At 39.8% G+C, this 22,517-nt stretch overlaps 1 protein-coding gene across 4 annotated transcripts in view; it reads right to left on the bottom strand.

Moving 5' to 3' along the window:
• CERS6 (ceramide synthase 6) overlaps positions 1-22,517 on the bottom strand; it is a 395,115-nt gene that overhangs the window by 75,737 nt on the left and 296,861 nt on the right. For all 4 annotated transcript variants that reach the window (XM_088829883.1, XM_088829891.1, XM_055398899.2 and 1 more), the window contains exons 7-8: positions 6,325-6,453; positions 3,034-3,140 (exon numbers count right to left, since the gene is read on the bottom strand). In XM_088829883.1, coding sequence (XP_088686009.1) covers positions 3,034-3,140; positions 6,325-6,453 — 236 coding nt within the window. The remainder of the gene's footprint in view (positions 1-3,033; positions 3,141-6,324; positions 6,454-22,517) is intronic.

Below are 22,517 nucleotides of genomic sequence, written 5' to 3'. Positions count from 1 at the left end.
ACAATAATGTAAAGTAATTAGCCTCCAATTAAAATAAATAAATTAAAAAAAATAAAAGTAAAAATATGGAGAAACAGCAGGGCTAATGACAAAAAAGTTATAAAACGGTAATGAACAGAAAATCATAAAGACAGACTGGTGGTTGAGAGATGGAGGTCAACATGAAGAAACTCTTCTGTAGTGTACACAGGAGTCCCTCTGGGTCAACATTTGCTTCAGTGAGTTGGGAGAAGCGTGAAAGCCATGTTTGCAGGTAACATAAAAGTAGCAGGGTAAGTGTAGCAATGGATATGGTTCAGAAGATCCTAATCAGGCCTGAATATCTGAAAACAGCATGATGAAATCTAATAGAAATAAACGCAGGTGGTCTCTGATTAGGTATGCAACTAAGTCAGAATTAGAAATAAAAATATATAAAAACGAGATAAATGTAAGATGAAGGCGATCTAGTCTGGCAGTAGCTCAGCTGTTTATCAAGATTGCCTGCGGAATGCTAATGCAGAGGCAAACTGCCTCAGAGGAAATGCAGTTCTAAGTACAGCTTTTCGTTAGTGCTCTTACATTTTGTATCAGCTAGTCCACACTCAGAATATTGTGACAACAGGAATTCTGAGGAACAAACAAAGGAGAACAACAAACAGGAACAATTGAAGGGATTAGAGATGCTTTTGAAGAGAAAGCCTACAGATGATATAGTAGAAACCCTCACATTCTTAAGAGTTTTCAGTTAGAAGTGGTTGGGTACACTTTGTCTGTTTTCTAAAAGGCACATTTTTGAGGAAGGGAAGGAGTCACAGATCTTTTTTAGAATCGAATAGAGCCATGGGTCCTCCCCCTAGGGAAAAAAAAATGTACACACATATGTTTTAAAACAGTTTCAGGGGGTTCTAAATCAGATTAGGAACCCTTAGTTTAGAACTTCTAAGGACCCAGGTTTCTGTTTCATATAAAAAATTATTTCTCCCTTGACCTCTAAAGCAATACTCCTGATGAGGAATTGAGAGAATTCCTACCCTGGGCAGAGGGGTGGGACAGGCACTATTAGACCCAATTTTAAGAGTCGCTAATCTGAAAGGAATCTTTGAATGGTTTCACAGTATTAAGGCAAATACTTAAAACACTTTTTTATTGTCATTCACCTTACTATTTTAAATACTCTCAATGCCCATTACACTCTAGTAATTGAAAGAGGGTCAAAACAAAGGTCATCCAAGCACTCACATCGATTATGAGACATATCTGACAAGGACTTCATTCACTAGAGGTCTAACCACAATGGGAGCAGGTATACAGAAATTATTTCTTGTCCCCAAGCAATAGAATATTTCTCTCCACAAGCTGCTTTTTGAAAAACTTGACTGAACAAAGGGCGGAGGTAGCAGGAAACCTACAGTATTTGCAGTATTAGAAGCTCTCGGTTTGCATTTCTGGTTATGAGGATTTTTCTAAGCAGCTGGCTTATGTCATCATCACAGGACATACCCATCAGTTATCTCACTAGCGGCATTACATAATTTCTATATTCTGAGTTTATCTTCTTGGTATCTCATTGCTGTCTAAACCGGAAGAGCTTTTTCACATTAGCTAGAAAGGGGGAGATACATCTCAGTTTTAATTCTATCCTTAAAAGATAGAATGAAAGCAAATGTAAATCCTTCATAGTGATGCTTACTTTTTAAAAACTAGGTTCCCAGAAATTCTAAGCAGGAAAAGCGTTCTGTTATTCTTTTGAGAAAATTTGCCTGGATTTTCCTCGACTTTCTTCTATTTAAATTCCTACCCCTAGTTCTGCTCATGATCTTGAAAGAGCTCCAATCCTGAAATAAGTATAGATACATTATAGTCAAAATTACTTAATGTTTCCTACCTACAATCATATAAAGCTATTATAATGAGTTTTATAAATGCCTTCTGCCAACACAGGGTGCTGCTGCCGGGATGCAATTTTCATAACAAGTAGGTGTCCAAAAGGGCTGTGAGTCTCAAGGAGAAGGTGTGTGTGTATATACGTGTGTGTGTGTGTGTGTGTGTGTGTGTGTATGGGGTGAGATTAACTTGTCTAGGGAACCTCAATGATAGATGTTACTCACTTAAAAATTCCAATTTTATTTTTATAATTTTTCTGTTGGACTGAAAAGATATCACTGAAGCCCTTCATTTCTCCACCTTCTCCCCTTTCCATTGCTGTAATTTCCCATTCAAATCAATTTTCCCAAATGGAATAAAAAAATCTGTCATCAGTGGTAGACTTTAAGTGAAATGGAGGAATAATATTTTTTTAGAAATAATAATCTCCTTAAAGATTAATGACAGTAGATTTATTTTCTATACAAGAGATTGTCATATTTCATCAAAACCTGTCATATAGCTCTCAACCAAAGAAAAGACGTCCAGACAATAAGGGGCCACAGAGAATTTTAAGGGTTACTTTTGAGTTATACTTTGCATCTGCTTTAGCTATAAATGCAGCCAATGAGAATTATATAAGATAGTGGTCCTAAAACTTGAATGTAGCAGTCATCAGGAAGGCGTATCAAAATCCAGATTGCCAGGCCCCACACCCCGAGTCTGTGATTCAGTAGGTCTGGGGTGGGTGGGGCCCAAGAGGTTGCATTTCTAACAAGTTCAGAGGTGATTCTGCTGCTGTGGCTAATAGTCCAGGAATAATCCTTGGTGAACGACTGGTACAGGAGGATCCCAGATATCTAACTGGTTGCAACACCATATTTTCTTTCTTAATGCAAACTTTCATGGCTAAGGTTTTTGCATCATACTTTAAGATTGGAGCCTAAAATGGCTGACAGCTTCCTGTGGCTTAAGAAGCTACGTAAGCCACATCCTTCTCTAACGATCCTGTAGAAAGTATTAATAAAGAAGATTTCTGGAAGAAGAAATCAAGCTGTTTCTTGAGTCTCTCCCTCACTTTCTTTAAACTTCTTACTAAGTATCTGGAGTAAAATTCAACAGGAAAATGTTTCATAAAACCTATTCTGGATGGGGTGGCCTTATCAGAAAGAAGATAGGCACACTTACCAGAGAGGAAATACACCCAGTCGTGTGGTGATAAAAACCATGGCAAACATAACAAACAGGAGATCACAAATTTTCTGAAACTTGGCGTAATTTGCCATTTTGGCAGCCTATGAAAGGGAGGAATGTGAAAGATTAATTGAGTTAAACTGATAAATGAAAAGCTTCTTTCAATATGTACGAGTTTCCTTTAAGATATAACTTACCAGATGCATAAAACTGCCTGCTACTTTGAAATGTCATGCATCATGCATCATATTTATAAATTACCCACAAGTCAAGTGAAATGCGATATTAGCCATAAGTAGAACTACCGACTGTTACAGATTTAATAAAATATTCAGCAACCTGAAAAATTCAATTATATGGTTGACTTCAGGAAAACAGAAAAATAAGAAATTCTTGCATTACAGATAATAATAGCAAGCCAAAGACACCAAAACAGGAATTTGGCATAACAGGTCAAAATAGAAAGTGCTAGATAATCCTTTAAACCTTTAATGAATTCCAAATACCAAGGTCACAAACTTTATAGACAATATATTGAGCCTTCCTGTACTTTTTCCTCCTTTATACTCAGAGTTATAGGTTTTTCTTAAACAGGTATAAGGAGGTCTCTGGGGACAGTTTCTTGGCTTATCCTCACAAATTTAGAAAGGAAGAATGTGTCAAGATGATGTTATTTCAGTGAATCCATTTAGGTATCATTTTCAAATTTACATTATTGGGTCATTTTTTAGATGAAAGTCACTAGTGTTCAGAATGTCTATGAGAAGTACACTAATAATATATGGTAGTGATTTAAGTGACTACTTTGTATATTATAAATTAGTCGAGGAAAGAAACACATCCCTTTCTCTACCATTTACTTTTTATAGATGATTCTAAGTAAGAACAGGTGACACTGAAAACATAATTGTGCTTGATTACCTCTTTTTACACTTTCACATATAATTCACGGTACCCACACACTGGGTTATAAACTGAAGATGTATTTCAAATTCATGACATTATTTTCTACTTCTTGTAAAGTTAAATTAGCTGAGCCAGACTTGAAAGGATTGTTGACAGTATCCATAGAAGCTATAATTTAAGATATTTAAGTAAAATATGAAGCTATGAGAGAAATACATTCCTAAAAGGAAATATCAATATCTATTAACTGAGTGGAAGCCAGGATTGTGAACCTTTAATTTCATGAATACTTTGTATATAACATCACAACTTATAGTAAAGGAATAAAAAAAGCATCTTTTGCCTCATTCTGGCTATGTAAACTATGTAGTTTTTCTTTTACATTCATTCACCAGTATTCAATAACAAGCATTAAACATCAATTTTTCTGAAATGTCTAAGCCATAGATATTGCTTTGAAGAGTCAGCATATCTCATTATTTGGATATTCTCAAGCATTATTTTATAATGTCAAATAGAATCCAAGGGATGAAGAACATTTCCTTTTAAACCTCTGTTTAAAAAGGAGTCATTCACATGACTTGGACTTCTGGATTATTTTTCTTTTTTAGATAAAAGTGGTAGATGATGATTCAGCCCACATTTTCTGAATTATGGTTTGGCCAAGCACTAGGCCATCCATTTCCACAGATATAAGAGCTGGCAGATTATACAGGATTGATTTCAAAATGGTAGATTGCTGTATACGTTTCTACCTCCAAGCACACTGAGGATTTAACCACATGGTAACTGATTTTCAGGGAATTGCCTTTGTACTAATTTTATTTCTTTTAAAAAATGCGCTGAACAGAATCTAGCTTGAATCACTTAAAAATAGTGCCAACCTTTCATATGACATATCTAGCCCATTAGGACTATTTTTTTGTTTCATAACCTTAGAGGGACCAGAGTCTTTAATGAAGTGCTGTATATACTTCAAACCTTGACTAATTGCCTTTATAGTAGATTCAATTTTATGACCTGAAATTTCTGCTTATGTTGCAATAACAAATCATTACTTGAGGGTGCTTCTATTTTACATTCACAGTGACAGCCCAAGCTTCAAAGGGACAGAACTGTAGGGCGAAAGGAATACAAAATCAGAATACAGATTCTAAGACCCATTTCTACATGGAATTTGTACTTTAGTAAGTTTATTTTTGACCAATTATGTAAATTTCTTAGCATTAAAGTGAAAAACTGTAATTATATAACCTTACTGAGTATGTCTCTTCATGGGGGCCAATATTAAGAGTAAATTCCACATCAAAATTTTACTTGGGATTTTATCTTTTGAAATATGTTTAGAAACATTTTTCTTTTCCATTCTTTTTTGCTATTTTAATAATTCAAAGTGGTAATGGTATAGAAAGTTAACTAAAGTGCAACCAATATCTCTTCAGGTATTCTTAATTTATGCATAGAAAACACAGTTTTCATGTAAAATTTGCAATGCATATATACTTTCACTGTAAAAATACTAGGATAATATTTAATATTAATATACATAATCTGGGACTGTGAAGAAAGCTGATCGCCAAAGAACTGATGCTTTTGAACTGTGGTGTTGGAGAAGACTCTTGAGAGTCCCTTGGACTGCAAGGAGATCCAACCAGTGCATTCTAAAGGAGATCAGTCCTGGGTGTTCATTGGAAGGATTGATGCTAAGGCTAAAACTCCAATACTTTGGCCACCTCATGCGATGAGTTGACTCACTGGAAAAGACTCTGATGCTGGGAGGGATTGGGGGCAGGAGGAGAAGGAGACGACAGAGAATGAGATGGCTGGATGGCATCACCGACTCGATGGACATGAGTTTGAGTGAACTCCGGGAGTTGGTGATGGACAGGGAGGCCTGGCATGCTGTGATTCATGGGGTCGCAAAGAGTCGGACACAACTGAGCGACTGAACTGAACACATATATATAGGCAATAAAAACTATGACTATTAATTTCATCAGGATGGACAACTACGAACTATAGCGAGTTAAAAATACTTTCCAGATAAATCAGTGTGAAACTTGTAACACTAGAAACAAAGCCTATTCAAATAGTAATTTTCCTATTGTAAAACATTAATTTCTTAAGTGTGGAAGGGTAAAGGTTTTCATTATTCTGTTAATAAAGAATGCTAACTTGGTGAATAGTTTTTGCACAGAAATTTGTATATTAAAGTCTCACTTTCATCAATTAGACCTACAGAGAAACACTCCACAGATTCAAAGAAGTCATATACTACCTTCTCCCAACACCATCTAGCATACCTAGAAGAACTGAGGATCTGAGGGATTCCTTAAATTTCAGATTTTGTACTCTCATATATGAAAAGAAAACTTTTACCTCTAGAAGAGCATCGGCTGAATCATGGAGACAGAGGATCAGGGTCCCTACTCGGGCCATGTTGTTGACATATGAAAAGGTAATCAAGAGAATAGCTACAAGGTGGTGCAGGAACATAACGCCAAAGTCCTGGGAAGCAGAAGACACAGGCATGTTAATTAGGATTTAGCAGCATCACAGTTTTTCTATCTGTTCATCCATTCATCTAATACTTCTGAGGAACCCAATGGGCCCAGCACTGGGGACACTAAAATGAGTAATATATAGTTTCTACTCTCTGAGAGTTCACCACATCCTGGGAGAGACACGCAGGAGACCAGTGACTCTGGACAATGTGATCAACACCAGGACTAAGGCCAGATCATAAAGGCTGTTTTGTACTAAGCCAAGGAATTTGAAGCTACAGGAAAAACTGCCATATAGAATCTGTGAACAAAAAATACTGCCTGCCATATCAGTAGACAAAGGATGCTGCAGCCATCAAATTGCAGTCTCCTCTAGAGTGAGCACTGAGGAAGCTCGGGATGGAAAGAAGGTGCCCCCCAGTAGTCAGTCACTGCGGTGGATCCTGACAATGTACCCTGAGGAGGCTCAGGAGAGAAAGCAGAAGATACTGGCCCCAGATTGCCGAGGTGCATGTCGAAGGAATGAGTGACACACATGAGATATTCATCTTCGGGTACACAGAAAAGCACCAAGTTCCTTAACTTGAGATATCTGGTTTTCTTTAGTAATAATCTTTTGCTATTCTGACCACCTGGTCTTTGTTGTAGAAATGCCTATATATCTTGGGTCCCCCTTTGTCTCTTCGGAGTAATCTCTCAGAGTGATCTGAGATGCTATTTGTCAACATTGTGACCATAATTTTCAACTTTTAAATTGTGCATTTTTTTTCAGTTGACAGGTTTCAAGTTCAGAAAGGTATTATTTGGATTTGTACACTAGGATTTGTACGACATTGGATTTGCACGACAGCAGGGCAGGTCCAACTGGACCACTTCTCTGACTATTAGTGGCTAGGGTTTGGCATCCTTCTCCTGGAATATGCCCAGCGGAATGTTAAAATAAGAATCATAATATGTCGGTATTTCTGATGGCGTTTCTACACAAACAAGCCCTGAATTTTAACCATTATCTGTCTGTAGTCATTAGAAAAAAACAACTGGCAAACGTAATGGGAATTTCAGTTGAGTTCAGTTCAGTCGCTCAGTCGTGTCCGACTCTTTGCGACCCCATGAATCACAGCACGCCAGGCCTCCCTGTCCATCACCAACTCCCCATCATTATTTTGATCAACTTCAAGGCAGCTGCTTCCTGGCCCATGTGAAAAGATCATCTATCTCCACTACTGATTTATCTCCTGACCACCTGGACACATTTATTATAACATGGAATTTATATTTCTTCGAAATGCTTTTACTGACACTTTTATTTAGTCTGTATTTCTCCCAGAGTAAACTCGAAGTCTCTGGGACTTCAGTGCCAAGACCAGCTCTAATGATGACCTACTTGAAACCATGGACCATTCAGAGGTAAATGAGACAAAATTAGAAGCATATTATGAAACTGAGAGAGAGAGAAAAAAAGAAAGTGAGTGTATGTACACATACACACACTCTTCATTAAGTAGCTATTGATGTCACACAGTTGGAGGTCTGAAAGTTCAACTTTGATTACTTAAATGGTTCTAAAACAATGTTTTTTGCTTATATCCTGAAAGTAACTAATGATAATCTATAAGTAATAAAATACTGCACCTATAAGGTCCTTTTGCCATATATTTCTTTGTATAGTTCCCATATTGAAAAAGTCCAATCATTTTAATTTATATAACTTAAACCTATAAAGCTATGGATTCTTCTACTGTTTAAATTCCGGTGATACAGAACTCTTTAAGAATATCTTTTTATGTTCTATAAATTCAAGCTTTAAGTGACAATGATGAAGTAAAGCCAAATGGGTATATTTAAAAAAACACAATGTTTAAATGGTTCTGCATACACTTTGGTGTCCAGAGGTTACTTTTCTGCATTTATGGATGACCATATTGACTTATTATTGGGCTTCCCCAATAGCTCAGTGGGTAAAGAATCTGCCTGCAACGCAGGAGACAGGAAATGTGGGTACAATTCCTGGGTCAGGAAGATCCCCTGGAAGATGAAATAGCAATCCACTCCAGCATTCTTGTCTAAAAAAGTCCCATGGAGAAAGGATCCTGGGGGGTGACAGTCCAAAGGGTTGCAAAAAGTCAGACATGACTGACTGAGCATACATATTTGTTTTTTAATTTATTCTAGTAAATAGCTCATATTTACTGCAATAAATAATGTATTAGTTTCCTAAATAAGGTCAGAAATGTTAAAAAATGAAATAGAACTATTTTTCTTATTTTCAGTTAACCTAGTCTCAAAATGAGCTGTGCGGCATGATGGTAGATACACTGTTGGCAGAATCATGTCTTGCATCAGTTCATTCCAACGCCCGTAGCAGAACTACAGAATGAAGTTGTGCAAACTCCTGCTGGCTGTGGACCCATCACCATGCTCTTTCCTCCAGACCCACATCTGCATCTCTAATTAGTTCTCAGCTCATGGCGACAGAAATGAAGACCACACTCTGAGTTTAATCAGTGACCATATACAGACTCAACTTACCAGTTTTACCTATTTCTCTTGATTTCTCTGATGCTTTTGTAGTTATCTAGGTTTGTCCATTAAAGTTGAACAATACCAAAAGTGCCTTAAGCATATAGTAAAAATTGCTCTGATAATGTTTCCCAGGGGAAGATGAAATCTCTTCACTCCAGGCTGTTATCAGATATGTATTCGGTTTCATCACCTAGAGTAATCTACTAGACAATGAGTGCGTGTGTGCGTGCGTGCTAAGTTGCTTCAGTCACGTCCGACTCTGTGCGACCCCATAGATAGCAGCCCACCAGGCTCCTCTGTCCATGGGATTCTCTAGGCAAGAATACTGGAGTGGGCTGCCATTTCCTTCTCCTAGACAATAGCTACTTCAAAACAATGGATCAATTAAAGTGGAGCTAACCTATCAACCGGAGAAGGCAATGGCAAGCCACTCCAGCGCTCTTGCCTAGAAAATCCCATGGACGGAGGAGCCTGGTAGGCTGCAGTCCATGGGGTCGCTAAGGGTCGGACACGACTGAGCGACTTCACTTTTACTTTTCACTTTCACACATTGGAGAAGGAAATGGCAACCCACTCCAGTGTTCTTGCCTGGAGAATCCCAGGGACAGGGGAGCCTGGTGGGCTTCCATCTATGGGATCACACAGAGTCGGACACGACTGAAGTGACTTAGCAGCAGCAGCAGCAGCAACCTATCAACTGCTATTTTATACTGTCTCATAAACATAATTAAATAAAAACATAGAGTGTTAATTCAACAGTTCAGTGAGTTTATACTCACCCATGCTGAATACATAGACTTTAAAATCTAACTAGTTGAGTACCTAACCAGAACAATATTTTCCACATATCCCATTGTTTAGCCCTGAATGATTGCTCTTGATTCACTGAAAGAGAAGAGGTTTTCTCGATTTAATTTTAAAATGAATATGAATTGATTAAAACCTTATGGAGGATTAGGGCCATTTTATAATTAAGTTTCCTAATATGTATCTGATATAAATGTCAATAAATAAAACAATGCCCTTGTCAATATAGCAAGGTGGCCCTAAAAACAAGAGACTTGTTTTTCAGACAAAGTTTGCTTTGTGAAGATGATTTTTGCATATAAATAACTTGGTCCTAGAAAATATTTATTCCTGAGGGGCTCAGAGCTATGCTCATGGCAGAATACCAATTTTCATTATACTGTCATATCTGTATGAATATAAAAAGCATGAATAATGGATTTTGTCTTTTACATTTCTGCTTCAGAAAGCATTATACACAATGAAATACCTTTAATAAAAGCCATGCAATCATTATTTTTTTGTGTTACTCTCATCCCTTCACTGTGACATTTTTCTGAATAGGCAGTGAATCTGGTACAAATAACAGTTTTTAAACAAATTGTCAATTTAGACTTTATCAACACATTGTGGGAAACTCCCATCCTCTTGTTTGTTACTGCTGAAAGTAACTGGCGTATTAATATACCCAGATCCAGGCAAGCTGCAGGAAACTTAGCATTTAGGTTGAGAATGTTTCTTCCATTTTTGGTAGCATCAATTAGGTAGAGAGACTGTGATTTCTTATTGGCCCTCATACTGAAGACAGACCCCAAAGCCCTTATTTCAAGCAGACTGGCCTGGCTACCTGCATCAGTGGTCCCCAACCGCCTATTGTTCTGTCATATTGTTTCTGGGCATAGTCATGGCCATTGTCAAGGGCTCCTTCTACATTCCCTGCAAGATATTTACCTCAACCCCAGCCCTCATTCTAGTGGCTTCTCCCATGGTAATTATCAAAGACAGGAAAAAATACAGATATGGTCTTGACTCAAGTACAATTAGAATAAGACTAAAACGAAGAAATTGAAGGAAAAGCCATTTTCCATTTTAATACCAAAAGCTGGGAAGAGAACGTTGGGTTTTTTCCGTATTACATTTCTGAATGGCATTTAGAGATCCCAGAACAGAGACTCAGTCTATTTTGTGTAGCTTCCACATCAGAAACTTGTAGGTGCAAATAAACTTCTAGTTACTCGGGATCCATCCCCAACTGTTATTAGTAGAATGAGAATGGGCATCCTTAACTCAGTTCTCCAGGGGAATTCTCTGCACAACAAAATATTAGCACCGAAGGGCCACAGGGACCGAAGTCTGATGTTCTATATGATGGAACTCCATTTGCAGTGGTCAGGCTGAACGAACAAGGCTTCGAAATAATACTGTTTTCAGAAAACACACAAATTCACATCAATGTACATATTCTTATGAAGGCAAAATTAACTCATTTCTTATTAAAAAAAAAAAACTTTCCACTACAAAAAAGAAGCTTGTTCTCTAAATTCCCATTTGCTGGCTAAAGTATTAACAATTTTATGCAGTTTCTTTTGGGAATAATCTTTGCAGCAAATAAAGAAAAACATTGGTGAAGCTTCTCAAAAAAAAAAAATTAAGATCAAGATATTAAGTGATGGTTAATTCAGATGTGCATGGGTGGTGAAAAATATGAAATGCCACTAAAGTGCAAGACAAAGAAAAGACTCCTCTCTCTGGGATGCAAATGATGGAAGCAGCTTTCCCAAATTAAACAAATGCCATTAATAAACACACTCTAACTCATGAGTTGTTGTTGTTTAGTTGTTCAGTCATGTCCAACTCTTTGCAACCCCATGGATTGTAGCCTGCCAGGCTCCTCTTTCCATGGGATTTTCCAGGCAAGAATACTGGAGAGGGTTGCTAACTCCTTTGCCAGGGGATCTCCTCTCAGGGATAGGAATCAGGTAATACCATGTTACCCATTTAGCAGATTTTCAAACTTTGTAAGAAACAGAATGAAAGAAACATAATTTGAAGCTGATTTCATTTTACGGCCACTACAGCAGTAATGGAAATCTCTCATTTCTATTTTTTTAAAAATAGTTTTCCTATTTGAGTCTTCAAGGTACAAAGAAATTAATAGGGTTGTCAACAGAGTAACATGTTCTTTTTTTCTAGAGATCAAACAACAGTTTCCCCATCTCTTCTCTCAGGATTGTGCAACCTGGGAATAAAGCTCAGAATGTTGGGGAGCAATACAGCTGTGCAGAAAGTGGACTTCAAGCCTGTAACTTGGCATTATATAGGGAAGAGTGGCCACCCAGGCTCCACCTTCACTCCAGAATGAACACACATGGAGTGTTTGAACTTCAGACAAAACTTACATGTGCCAAGAACAATCATAGTTAAACAGTTTTCCCATTGAGGGAATATGAAGATATAATAGATACTCAGACTTTGGTTATGGATAGCTAAAGTCCTAAGCATGAATATATATATCAGTTCAGTTCAGTTCAGTCGCTCAGTCGTGTCCGACTCTCTGCGACCCCATGAATCACAGCACGCCAGGCCTCCCTGTCCATCACCAACTCCCGGAGTACACTCAAACTCATGTCCACAGAGTCAGTGATGCCATCCAGCCATCTCATTCTCCGTCGTCCCCTTCTCCTCCCGCCCCCAACCTTTCCCAGCATCAGAGTCTTTTCCAGTGAGTCAACTCGTCGCATGAGGTGGCCAAAGTATATTAACATATCTATATCTATCTATCTATATTTCTTTTAAAAAGCAAAGAAACAAAATACTGTCTAGGTTGTAAGGACAATGACTGAAATAAAAGAATATTCAGGGTGATTTATAAAAATCTGTTAATTCTGATTTGCCCATATTTGGCAACTTGAAAATTATAACTTTCTGTTACCAGCCCATGATGTAAGAAGTTAACATAATGTATGTAAATGTAAATGTCAACCTTTGGGGTATCTGCAACCTCCCACAATTTACTTGGTTATTATATTTTTAGCTGGCCTTGAGTTTTGGCTTACTCTATAGAGAACTGGTTAAATGTGCCATTTAAAGAAGGGTATTTCAAGTAACAAGGTTCTTCAAAAATTGTAGTTGAAATTCACTTTCATTCTTATGTATGGCCTCTACTCTAGTGTAAATATTGATGGGAAAATGTGGAAATGGACGAAAAAATGTGATTTGTTTGGATAATGTTTGTTTAATTATAAAGAGGAGGAGTCCTGAAGGAACAATTCACTTAGCCCATCTCTGATATCGATCCATGAATAAAACCTCATTCACACAAAATCTGGAGACAAATTTATTTCTACTCTTTTTCCCCAATAGACTAGATTTTTCACTTTTGGAACTAAATATATACAGATTTAGGTCCTTGAGAGAGATAACTGTCTCATACAAACATCATTATAAAATAGTAAGTGCTAAGAAATTAATCGGTTAAAGATTTTAAGGTTGCTATTGTTAGTACTGCAATGTTTTTAAAAACATGTGCTGATATGATGTGAATATCTCTCTCTGCCATTCTTAAAGCTGCCATCCTCACTCTTCACCAAATAGGCACATCCAGGTGATGCAACTTGAGAGCAGAGAAAGACAAACTACAGACTCCAGGCCAAATCTGGCCCTTATTTGTTTTTATAAATAATATTTTATTAGAACACAGCAACATCCATTTGTTTAATCATTGTTTATGGCAGTGTTCTTGCTATATTGGTAGAGTTAAGTAGTTGCAACGAAGACTGTACAGATCTCGAGTTTAAAATATTTACTAGTTGGCCCTTTAGAAAAAACTTTGATGACCTCTGCCTTAGAGCCACATCAAACAGCATAATATGTGAAACAATCTTGTAATTTGAGATATCGCAATCGCATAGGCTCATGGCTGGCTTCATCACATTTTCTTTAGATAAAGAATGGTCATGTATGGATGTGAGAGTTGGACTGTGAAGAAAGTTGAGCACCGAAGAATTGATGCTTTTGAACTGTGGTGCTGGAGAAGACTCTTGAGAGTCCCTTGGACTGCAAGGAGATCCAACCAGTCCATTCTAAAGGAGATCAGTCCTGGGTGTTCATTGGAAGGACTGATGCTAAAGCTGAAACTCCAATGCTTTGGCCACCTCATGGGACGAGTTGACTCACTGGAAAAGACTCTGATGCTGGGAGGGATTGGGGACGGGAGGAGAAGGGGACGACGGAGAATGAGATGGCTGGATGGCATCACCGACTCGATGGACATGAGTTTGAGTGAACTCTGGGAGTTGGTGATGGACAGGGAGGCCTGGCGTGCTGTGGTTCATGGGGTCGCAAAGAGTCGGACACGACTGAGCGACTGAACTGAACTGAAATGAAGTAAGGGATTTAATTTTCACAGCTGTTCCGAAGCAACCCATTCAGTATTCAGTTCAGTTCAGTTCAGTCGCTCAGTCATGTCCGACTCTTTGCGACCTCATGAATCACAGCATGCCAGGCCTCCCTGTCCATCACCAACTCCCGGAGTTCACTCAAACTCATGTCCATCGAGTCGGTGATGCCATCCAGCCATCTCATTCTCTGTCGTCCCCTTCTCCTCCCGCCCCCAATCCCTCCCAGCATCAGAGTCTTTTCCAGTGAGTCAACTCGTGGCATGAGGTGGCCAAAGTATTGGAGTTTCAGCTTTAGCATCAGTCCTTCCAATGAACACCCAGGATTGATCTCCTTTAGAATGGACTGGTTGGATCTCCCTGCATTCAGTACTACTTTCAAAATTCAGATAAATTATTTAAAAAAAAAACAGTTTTGGCAGATATCTCCATCAAAACCCTCATGATAAATTATAACTACAACTTTAAGAGCTTTTGAAGAGCTTAAGCTTTTGTGAAAACAAGAGCTGTCCTTCTGGATGCAACATTAGTCTCTCTACCGCAACATGTGCCATTACTTCAGAGCTTCTGGGAATATACATAAATGAAATAAAGAACTGCTGTATCAGCAGTGTTTACCCAATCTTTCTCCTGTGTAACAAAGACGGCACCATTTTAAGATCAAGGACTCATAATCTCATGCACTTTGAATTATTTAGTTAATATTTAATCTTCAATTGATTTTATTACTGAGGAAAAAGATGCAATAAAATTTTATTTGCACAACAGAAAACAGTAAGATAGTGCCATTGCTTCCCTCCCACTATGCCTGGCCAGAGCTTGGAACTTCATCTGAAACTCCCTGGAGTCCTCCCTGCTTTCTGCTCCTCTTCCCCTCCAAAGTACGCTCTCCAGATGCACTCCGTTTTCAAGTGATGTAGGTATTTTTCTTAATCATAGACACATGTCTTTTTTTTCTTATTGAATTTTGGGTGTTGAGATGTTCTCCATTCACTACAAGTCTTGCCAAATTACAAGCGCCAGTAGTTGGAAGCCAAAATATCCATCTTCTGGGTGCAGTTGAAATTACTCTTGGTCCAGCCGCACTAATTTGTACAGCTTTTCATGCTGGAAGGGTCACTTCTGGGACATTTAAAATATACCCAACATAACAGTCTTAAGTGATGTGCAAGTTAACAGATTTTACTCTCCTTTTTATCTGGTGTGAGGGTAGGGTGTGGGAAATAACAGTGGACCAAGGCCAGGGCCAACACTGGATAGCAAATAAACTCATTCAGGTTGAAAACATCCAGAATGATCAGCAGGGGGCAGATTGGGCTCAACTAAAAGCAGAGCGATCCCAGAACTCAAAAGCCATCATCCTCACATTTACTGTAAAGCCTGTGCCATGTGTTAGGTTGTGTCTGACTCTGCGACCCCATTGACTGTAGCCCGCCAGGCTCCTCTGTCCATGGGATTCTGCAGGCAAGAATACTGGAGTGGGTTGCCATTTCCTCCTTCAAACCCTGGAGGTTCTAAATGACAAATCAGGTCTCGATTTGGTGCTTTGGATGGAAGAAGAAAAAGTCTCCTCTAGGTCAGCCAAGCTGGGATGATGCTGTAAGTTGTCAGGAGGGGTTCAGGGAAACTCTTATTATTTTCATCAGCCTTATTGTCTCTCTTCTAATTCCTCTCCCTTCCACTGCCTGAACTCCCCACCTGCCTTCACCGACAGGCAGGACTCTACCTGCAAAACTCACCTGTCACCTTCCTTGCCCCATGCAGTACTCTGGCCCTTCAGGGATTTTTCCTGGCTGCAAGGCTTTGTATTTTCTCTTCTTTTCTCCAAGCCCCACTCCCATTTGAGTATCTGGTGAACTTCCATCCACCCTGAGGCTTGCCTACTAATTATAAGGCTTCAGAAGGTTTGGACATGGTGATTTATTCCCAATAATGCCAAATGGCAAGTACTGTTTGAGTGCCATTTTATAAAGAAACTGAGGCACAGAGAAGCTGTGAGATTTCTCCAGAGTCACATGGTAAGGACAGGCTCAAGGCACATCAGCATCTAGTTCTGTGTGACTGGAGAGGTCAGGCTCCCATCACAGTGGACGGCTTCTCAGAAACAAAAGCACAAGGAAAGATGACAATAAGGAAGGTGGCAGCAGAGAGAGGACCCTTCTGAAAACACAGGTAAGTGGAAGCCCATCAAACAGAACAAGGTCGCTTCTAGGGGACAGGAAGAGACGGGGATCAAGAGCAAAGGGGAGGATTAGCCATGAGTGGAAGAGGTGCCCCTTCTTGGGAGGCTAAAGGAGAGGATATGTCATCGGTCTGTTTATATTTAAGGGGATAGAAATGGAGGGAATTCACTGAGTCAGGAAGACTGTTAGATAGATAACAGATAGATAGTAAACCAAAGGAGATGCTTTCCCAAGACTCCTAGAATGACCTATGGGAAACTCTCCAGGGGAAGCAGAATGAAATCTCCTAATGAAAGTGAAAATGAAACTCACTCAGTCGTGTCTGACTCTTTGCGACCCCTTGGGCTATACAGTCTATGGAATTCTCCAGGCCAGAATACTGGAGTGGGTAGCCTTTCCCTTCTCCAGGGGATCTTCCCAACCCAGGGACTGAACCCAGGTCTCCTGCATTTCAGGATTCTTTACCAGCTGAGCAACAAGGGAAGTCCAAGAATACTGGAGTGGGTAGACTATCCCTTCTCCAAGGCATCTTCCCGACCCAGGAATCGAAACGGAGTCTTCTGCATTGCAGGCAGATTCATTACCAACTGAGCTATCAGGGAAGGCCCCAAAAAGGGGACACTGTGGCTGTATAGGCCAGGAAAAGAACCTGGACCTCCTGCATGGTAGGCAAAACTTCTACCACTGAACCACCCATGCACCAATGAAAGTGATACTTTCCAAATGTCAGTGGCATCTCTCAAGGGAGGGTGGGATCCCTGAGGGCCTGGACTTAAGGACCCAGAGCCTTGGAGCAACAGCACTGAGTTGGTCCCGGGTGTAGGTCTCTCTGTAATGTGGCAATGCCGTGGCTCTTGGCACCAGCCTGGAAGAAGAGGTTCCTGTTGTCACTTCTCATGCTTGTCACTTCTACATGCCACCACAATGCCCCAGGGCTGTCACCGGGCTGGTCATCTAACTGGATGGGGAACACATGTACACCTGTGGCGGATTCATGTCAATGTATGGCAAAATCAATACAATATTGTAAAGTAATTAGCCTTCAAAAAATAAATAAATAAAAATTTAAAAAATCATTAGAATTAAAAAAAAAAAAAGATGCTTAACAGCCTCTCCTCTGGCGAGGTACTTGGGATTTTGATTGCTGGAACAAGCTAATTTTGAATAAAATCTCATAAAATTGCCCCATAAGACAATGGGGTGCCCCCCCACCCCAGACAAGACTGTTCTATTGTTCTCCCACCAGCCTGCACACAGCCCTGGGTTGAAATGCTTTGATCACCAGTGGTGGCTTACTAAAATGAGCTGCCTCTTCTTCCCTTCTTTGATTCTGAAGTCACTGCAGTGAGAAAGGAACACAAAAAGCCCTCAGAGTCAGCAGTACCTGTCTTGGAAGAAACCTAAGCTTGGAGGGCAGGATCTTGCTACTCCAGGCATAAGTGAACACATAAAGGAACAACTTGGCGCCTCTGTGAAAGAGTGGTTAAATGGTCTGCCTGCCAGTGTCTACAAGTAGCAGCACTGAGGTCACCCAGGGAGAATTCTACATCATCCTCCACCCTCTTAGGATTATCAGGTGTCATTTGGTGTGATTTCAGCCTTTCCAGCAAGGAGAGGAGATGCTGATGCAATCTGAGGCGTGACCCGAGAGTCATATACTTGTTGTTCGTTATTCAGTCGCTCAGTCATGTCAGAATCTTTGCAACCCCATGGACTGCAGCACACCAGGCTTCCCTGTCCTTCACCAACTCCCGGAGTTTGCTCAAACCCATGTCCATCAAGTCGGTAATGACATCCAACCGTCTCATCCTCTGTTGCCCCCTTCTCCTCCTGCCTTCAGTCTTTCCCAGCATAAGGGTCTTTTCCAATGAGTCAGCTGTTTGCATCAAGGTGGCCAACATATTAGAGCTTCAGCTTTAGCATCAGTCCTTCTGATGAATATTCAGGACTGATTTCCTTTAGGATGGACTGGTTGGATCTCCCTGCAGTCCAAGGGACTCTGAAGAGTCTTCTCCAGCACCACAGTTCGAAAGCATCAGTTCTTCGGCACTCAGTCTTCTTTATGGTCCAATTCTCACATCTGTACATGACTACTGGGAAAACCATTGCTTTGACCATACAGATCTTTGTTGGCAAAGTAATGTCTCTGCTTTTTAATACGCTGTCATATCCTTAGGAAAGACTTAAAAATAATCTAGGGACGCTCCCGGTGGTCCAGCGGTAAACTGGTTAAGACTCTGTGCTCCCAATGCAGGGGCACTGGTTCCATTTCTGGTCTGGGAAGTAAGATCCTGCATGCTTTACAGCACAGCCAAAATAAATAAATAAAATACAGAGATGTTTTCTTAAAAAGAATAAAAATAATCTAGATGAGCAATTCTTAAATCTTTTGGTGTCAGGAGCATATTCTTAAAAATTACTGAGGACACCAAAAATTGTTTGTTTATATGGGTCATATCTATCAGTATTTACCACACTGGACATGAAAACTGGGAAAAATTAAAAAACATGTCAAACATGCTTATTAATTTATTTTAAATAAAATTCATTGTTAATTAACATAAATATATTTATAAAAATAACCACATTTTCCAAAATGTTTAAAATATTATGAACACAGTAGTATTGTTTTACATGATTGCAAATCTCTTTGATGCCTGTCTCATGCTGGATTTCATCATGGCATATATATTCAATCTGTTGCCTAGTTATTTTGGTTATTGTATGTAAAGAAAATCTAGGATCACACCAGTTGGAAATGGGAGAAGTATCTTAATAGTCTTATTCAGATAGTTATGGATATTCTTCCTTGATATTCCAAACCTTGACAAGAGGGACATTCTTAAAGGTTAGTTGCAATATGTAATTTAAAATTATATCAATAAATTTTTCATGTTCTGTTACATAAAATCTTTTGGTCTGTCTTGACCTTTGAATGGATCTTTCACTCACGCATACTTTCGGAGTATGGAAAACACTGGCTCATGGAGTTAAAGAAACATATTTTTGGACTATGTGTTAAAAATCACATTTATTGTCATCACTACCAATCTCCTGAGAAAAGTCTTTAAGTATTGAGACGCTATAGAGCTCTTGCTGGTAGACACAAGTCTTCTAATTTTTTCTTGAAAATTTGAGTTTTATCATTGACAACAAATAATGTCAATGGTTTTACTTGAAGCACCTTGATAAGTTCACTCTGTGCGTTTTCAGTAATGTGCCACCAAAGACACACAATGGAATAACTATAGTTTGTCATTCTTTCAAGTAAAAATTAGATTTTGGGGGGAAAAAGCAACTAGCACAGTCCTCAGTGGAAAACACTAACAGCATGTGACTTTTCTTGAGACACACCGGATGCTGTTCTGCAGCAGAAGCTTTTCCTGGCTCCTTCCCACTTCATCAGACAAAATAAAAAAAAAAAAATTAAATGTACACTCAAGAATTAGAGATCGCATTCTCAAGTAAAACACATTTTTCCTTCCTGCAAGCACGTGGCAGAGAGGAATACAAAAACTACTACTCATACTGTTTGGTGCCACTGCTAGCAATTTTGCCATTACTTTTGCATGATCAGTGTAAAGTTCAATGCAGTGAGAAAGGTAAATGACATCCCAGCATTATTATGATTCCAGTTTTGATGTTGTAGATCTTCTAAAAGGGTCTCAGGAATCTAAGTGTCTGGAGACCACACTTTGAGAACTGCTATCTTTACAAATGATTTCTAAATACTGTACTAGGAGGTGATAATCAGCCAGATTATTAATACTAGCTGTGCCACTTAGCATAAACTAGATTACGTGACAATAATGAAACCCTTAAAATCTCAGTGGTTAATAACAAAAGTCTATGTCTTCTTTTGGAGAAGGCAATGGCAACCCACTCCAGTATTCTTGCCTGGCAACTCCCATGGACGGAGGAGCCTGGTAGGCTGCAGTCCATAGTGTCGCAAAGAGTCAGAAATGACTGAGCAACTTCACCTTCACTTTTCACTTCCATGCATTGGAGAAGGAAATGGCAACCCACTCCAGCATTCTTGCCTGGAGAATCCCAAGGACGGAGGAGCCTCATAGGCTGCCGTCTATGGGGTCACACAGAGTCGGACACAACTGAAGCGACTTAGCAGCAGCAGCAGCATGTCTTATTTTATCGTATGTTAACAACTGGCTGGGCAGAGGGCACACTATTTATTGCCATCACTTAGGGACCCAGATGGAGCAGCCTCCATCTCAAAGGTTATCAATTGCTATGAAAGTGATAGTGTTAGTCTCTCAGTTGTGTCTGACTCTGCAACTCCATGGACTGTAGCTCCCCAGGTTCTTCTGTCCATGGGATTTCCCAGGCAAGAATACTTGGAATACTTGGAGTTGCTAGCCATTCCCTTCTCCAAGGGATCTTCCTGACCCAGGGATCGAACCTTGGTCTCTAGTACTGCAGGCAAATTCTTTACCATCTGAGCCACCAGGGAAACCCCATTGTGCTAGAGAGAAAAGAGACTCTAGTGGGTCTTACACTAGCAATTTCATTACATCACTGACTAAGTCAGTTCTGCTCACAGCCTACCAGCCATCTGGTCATATCCAGCCACAAGAAGGGGCATGGCTGAGTGTACCATCCTCAAGCATGTGCTTGAGAGTAGAGAGTTGGCAATATCTGGTGAGTCACAATGACAATTACAGTAATAGCTAACATTTATGGAGCATTTGTTATGTGCTGTGCAGTGTTTCAACAGCGTGCATCACTTATCTGTGCTCACACCACTCCCATGAGGTAGGTTATATGACCGCTATTCTTTGGATCAGGACACATAGGCACAGAGAGGCAAGTTACATTGCTCAAGGTCACACCAAATTAGGAAAGGTGCTGGGAGGTAGAAGGACTCCAGAGCCCATGCCTTCAACCTCGAAGAAAACATAATTTCCCCCAGTCTTAAGCAAAATGAGAGAGATAAAAACTTTTCATAATTATAAATAGAAAGGATTGTCCTTTTTATTTCACAAGGTATCTTTTCTCTTTTAAAATGTTACGATGTCCTTTCCTTTATGAAATAATTTCCTTACCAGGAAAAGTAAAAGGTTGGCAACTTTAAGTTAACTCCTTTTCCTAATGATTTCTGCTCATTTAAACTGATCAACAGTAGAAAAATCAGTGACCACTAGTTTAGGAGGTTTTTTTGAGTTGTTTTTGGTCCTAGTACTATGCTTTGATTCAACCAAATGTTGGTCATTATGTGTTGGGCACTGCTCTGAGTTCTGTCAAGCATTGTGCTAGATAGATGGTTTCATGGACATTGTTTTATCTAGTTCCATGCCATCAGTTCATTTCAGTTCAGTCGCTCAGTCGTGTCCGACTCTCTGTGACCCTATGAATCACAGCACGCCAGGCCTCCCTGTCCATCACCAACTTCCGGAGTTCACTCAAACTCATGTCCATCGAGTCGGTGATGCCATCCAGCCATCTCATTCTCTGTCGTCCCCGTCTCCTCCCACCCCCAATCCCTCCCAGCATCAGAGTCTTTTCCAGTGAGTCAACTCGTCGCATGAGGTAGCCAAAGTATTGGAGTTTCAGCTTTAGCATCAGTCCTTCCAATGAACACCCAGGATTGATCTCCTCTAGAATGGACTGGTTGGATCTCCTTGCAGTCCAAGGGACTCTCAAGAGTCTTCTCCACACCACAGTTCAAAAGCATCAATTCTTCGGCGATCAGCTTTCTTCACAGTCCAACTCTCACATCCATACAGGACCACAGGAAAAACCATAGCCTTGATTAGATGGACCTTTGTTGGCAAAGTAATGTCTCTGCTTTTTAATATGCTACCTAGGTTGGTCATAACTTTCCTTCCAAGGAGTAAGCGTCTTTTAATTTCATGGCTGCAGTCAGCATCTGCAGTGATTTTGGAGCCCAAAAAAATAAAGTCTGACACTGCTTCCACTGTTTCCCCATCTATTTCCCATGAAGTGATGGGACCAGATGCCATGATCTTTGTTTTCTGAATGTTGAGCTTCAAGCCAACCTTTTCATACTGCTTCCTTATTAAAAGATTAAAACATGCTTTTTTAAATCCTAAAGCTGGATGCTCGGGGCTGGCATGCGGGGATGATCGAGAGGGAGGATAAAGGGAGGAGGGAGGTGGGAGGGGGGTTCAGGAGGGGGAACTTATGTAAACCCGGGGCAAATT

This window comes from Moschus berezovskii, chromosome 2 (assembly GCF_049115385.1).
Source record: "Moschus berezovskii isolate FMDL1 chromosome 2, NW_MosBer_1.0, whole genome shotgun sequence".
In the NCBI taxonomy this organism is placed as follows: domain Eukaryota; kingdom Metazoa; phylum Chordata; class Mammalia; order Artiodactyla; family Moschidae; genus Moschus; species Moschus berezovskii.
This window is presented reverse-complemented; position numbering and strand designations above follow the sequence as displayed.